Here is a 2,216-nt window from a genome sequence, read left to right as displayed (position 1 = left end):
GTCGGCAACACCTTTGCCCCGTTATTAAAAATCGTAAAAACCGAAGGACACGATGGCGACATCGTCAACGCAGCATTCGAGAGGGGTTATTACATCCCTCTAGCCCGAAGGAGTTTTGAAACAGTTCACATTCATATAAGGACCGACTGAAACATTCATGATGTCTTACCACCCGTATCGCTGTTGTATAGACAGCGTAACTGATTATTACGTCAACCAAGCGTGTCAAGGGCTTGGATATTATCAGGGTATACCGCTGCAACGGGGTTTCGGTTTCGGTTCAATATTCAGCTCCCTTTTCCGATCGGCTATGCCTTTGTTCAAAAAAGGAGCGAAGGCTCTGGGCCGTCAGGTTCTCAGGTCAGGTGTAGATTTTGCCAATGACGTCGTACAAGGTAGAGATTTGAAAACAGCTGCGGTGGAAAGAGCAAAAGAGGCTGGTCGCTTGCTGAGTGACAAAGCTTCTACGAAAGTTAAAACAATGCTCGGAGGACATAAAAGGAAACGCTTAGCGAGAAAAAACGTCATTCGTAAAAAAGCTAGGAAGACGACAGCACCCGATATTTTCGATTGAGAAGATGGCTCTCATCATGACAAACTCACCCGAGTGTCTCAAAAGCGAAGTAGATTTGTTCGCTTTACCCCCTACTCAAACCGCCATAGAAGGTGGAGAATGGATTGAATTTCTCCCACTTTCCAGTATTAAAGACGGCCCGATTGAGTTCAACATTAGAGGTAGCACCGAAGATTACATAGACCTATCTTCCACACAACTACACGTCAAGTTGAGGGTCACAAAGAAGGACGGTAAACCACTTCTTGATACCGACCTAGTTTCTCCTGCGAATCTACCGCTACATCCCCTCTTCTCCCAAGTGGACGTCTCTCTCAATGGTAGGAATATCACGAATTCGTCTCACACCTACCCTTACAGAGCCTATATCGAAACTTTGCTGAACTATGGTCGAGATGCGAAGATGGTCCCCCTCACTATGGAAGGTTTCCACAAGGACACTGCAGGTTCCATGGCCGACCACGAAACTAACGAAGGTATGAAAGAGCGGTCAATACACATTGCAAACAGCAGATCTTACGACCTATTGGGAAGAGTACACTGTTCACTTTTTTTTCAACAAAGACTGTTACTCAACTTGGTAGATGTTAAACTTAGATTAGTGCGTTCGAAACCATCGTTTTTTCTAATATCCTCGACAGCTGATTATAACGTGCACATAGATCATGCCAGCCTCTTTGTAAGGAAGGTGAGAGTTAACCCAGCTGTTGCCATCGGGCATGCTAAAGCATTGGAGAAGACCACTGCGAAATACCCTATCAATAGAGTACTTTGTAAGGTTTACTCTGTGGCACAGGGAAGCATGTCATTCGTCCAAGACAATGTGTATCTGGGTGCAATGCCTCAACGAGTTATCATCGGCTTAGTTGACAATGAATCTTTCAACGGTACGTTGAGAAGCAACCCGTTCGATTTCAAGCATTACGATCTCAACTTCGTCTCCGTATATGTTGATGGTCGACCAGTCCCCCACAAACCCCTAGAGCCTAACTTTGAGACCGGAAACACCGTAAGAGCCTACAATAACCTGTTTCGAGTCGAGGAAGATCGCGGCATAGACATAACCAGAGAAGAATTTTATAGTGGTTACACTCCATTTTGTTTTTCCCTACTCCCCGACCAGAGCGACTGCGGACACTTACACTTGGTGAAGCATAGTAACCTACGTGTGGAACTAAAGTTTGCGAAAGCACTACCTAAAACCATCTCGGTAATCATATATGGTGAGTTTCAGAACCTTATAGAGATAACAAAATCGAGAAGTGTATTGTGCGATTTCTCTGGCTGATGGATTCCGAACAGATTCGTCGAGCACTCCGTAGAGACCCGAAAACGAAAAAAGTTTTCAGGAACGTTTACGCTAGTGACGCGTTGCCTTCGAGAATACGAAATTATCCTACAGCTCTGATCGTTAACACAGATACCAGTGCAGAGTCTGGAACACATTGGTTGGCTATATACCTTCATGACAATTTGACCGCGGAGTTTTTTTGACTCATTCGGAAGACATCCTTCAAACTTTCAGAAAGGTAATATCACTAAATTCCTGAGAAGATATCAACGACTCACCTACAATGACGTGGCGCTGCAGTCAGCTGATACCTAAGTTTGTGGCTATTATGTTATTTATTACGTGTACTGT

At 44.5% G+C, this 2,216-nt stretch overlaps 1 protein-coding gene across 1 annotated transcript; it reads left to right on the top strand.

Annotated features, from left to right (window-relative positions):
- Positions 1-578: 578 nt before the first annotated feature.
- Positions 579-1,862, top strand: LOC149083253 (uncharacterized protein F54H12.2-like). Its single transcript, XM_089236799.1, has one exon. It carries the CDS (start codon positions 579-581, stop codon positions 1,860-1,862), a length of 1,284 nt encoding a protein of 427 aa, XP_089092925.1.
- The last annotated feature ends 354 nt before the right edge of the window (positions 1,863-2,216 follow it).

The sequence above is a fragment of the Pholcus phalangioides genome, unplaced genomic scaffold (genome assembly GCF_987345545.1).
Source record: "Pholcus phalangioides strain wild (caught in Gottingen) unplaced genomic scaffold, Ppha-v1.0 ptg000009l_1, whole genome shotgun sequence".
NCBI classification, from domain to species: domain Eukaryota; kingdom Metazoa; phylum Arthropoda; class Arachnida; order Araneae; family Pholcidae; genus Pholcus; species Pholcus phalangioides.
Note: the sequence above shows the minus strand (reverse complement) of the source record. Positions and strands in the feature narration are given on the sequence as shown.

Excerpts from the sequence above, each read along its gene's own strand:
- LOC149083253 (XM_089236799.1), top strand. The coding sequence starts at position 579 with ATGGCTCTCATCATGACAAACTCACCCGAGTGTCTCAAAAGCGAAGTA.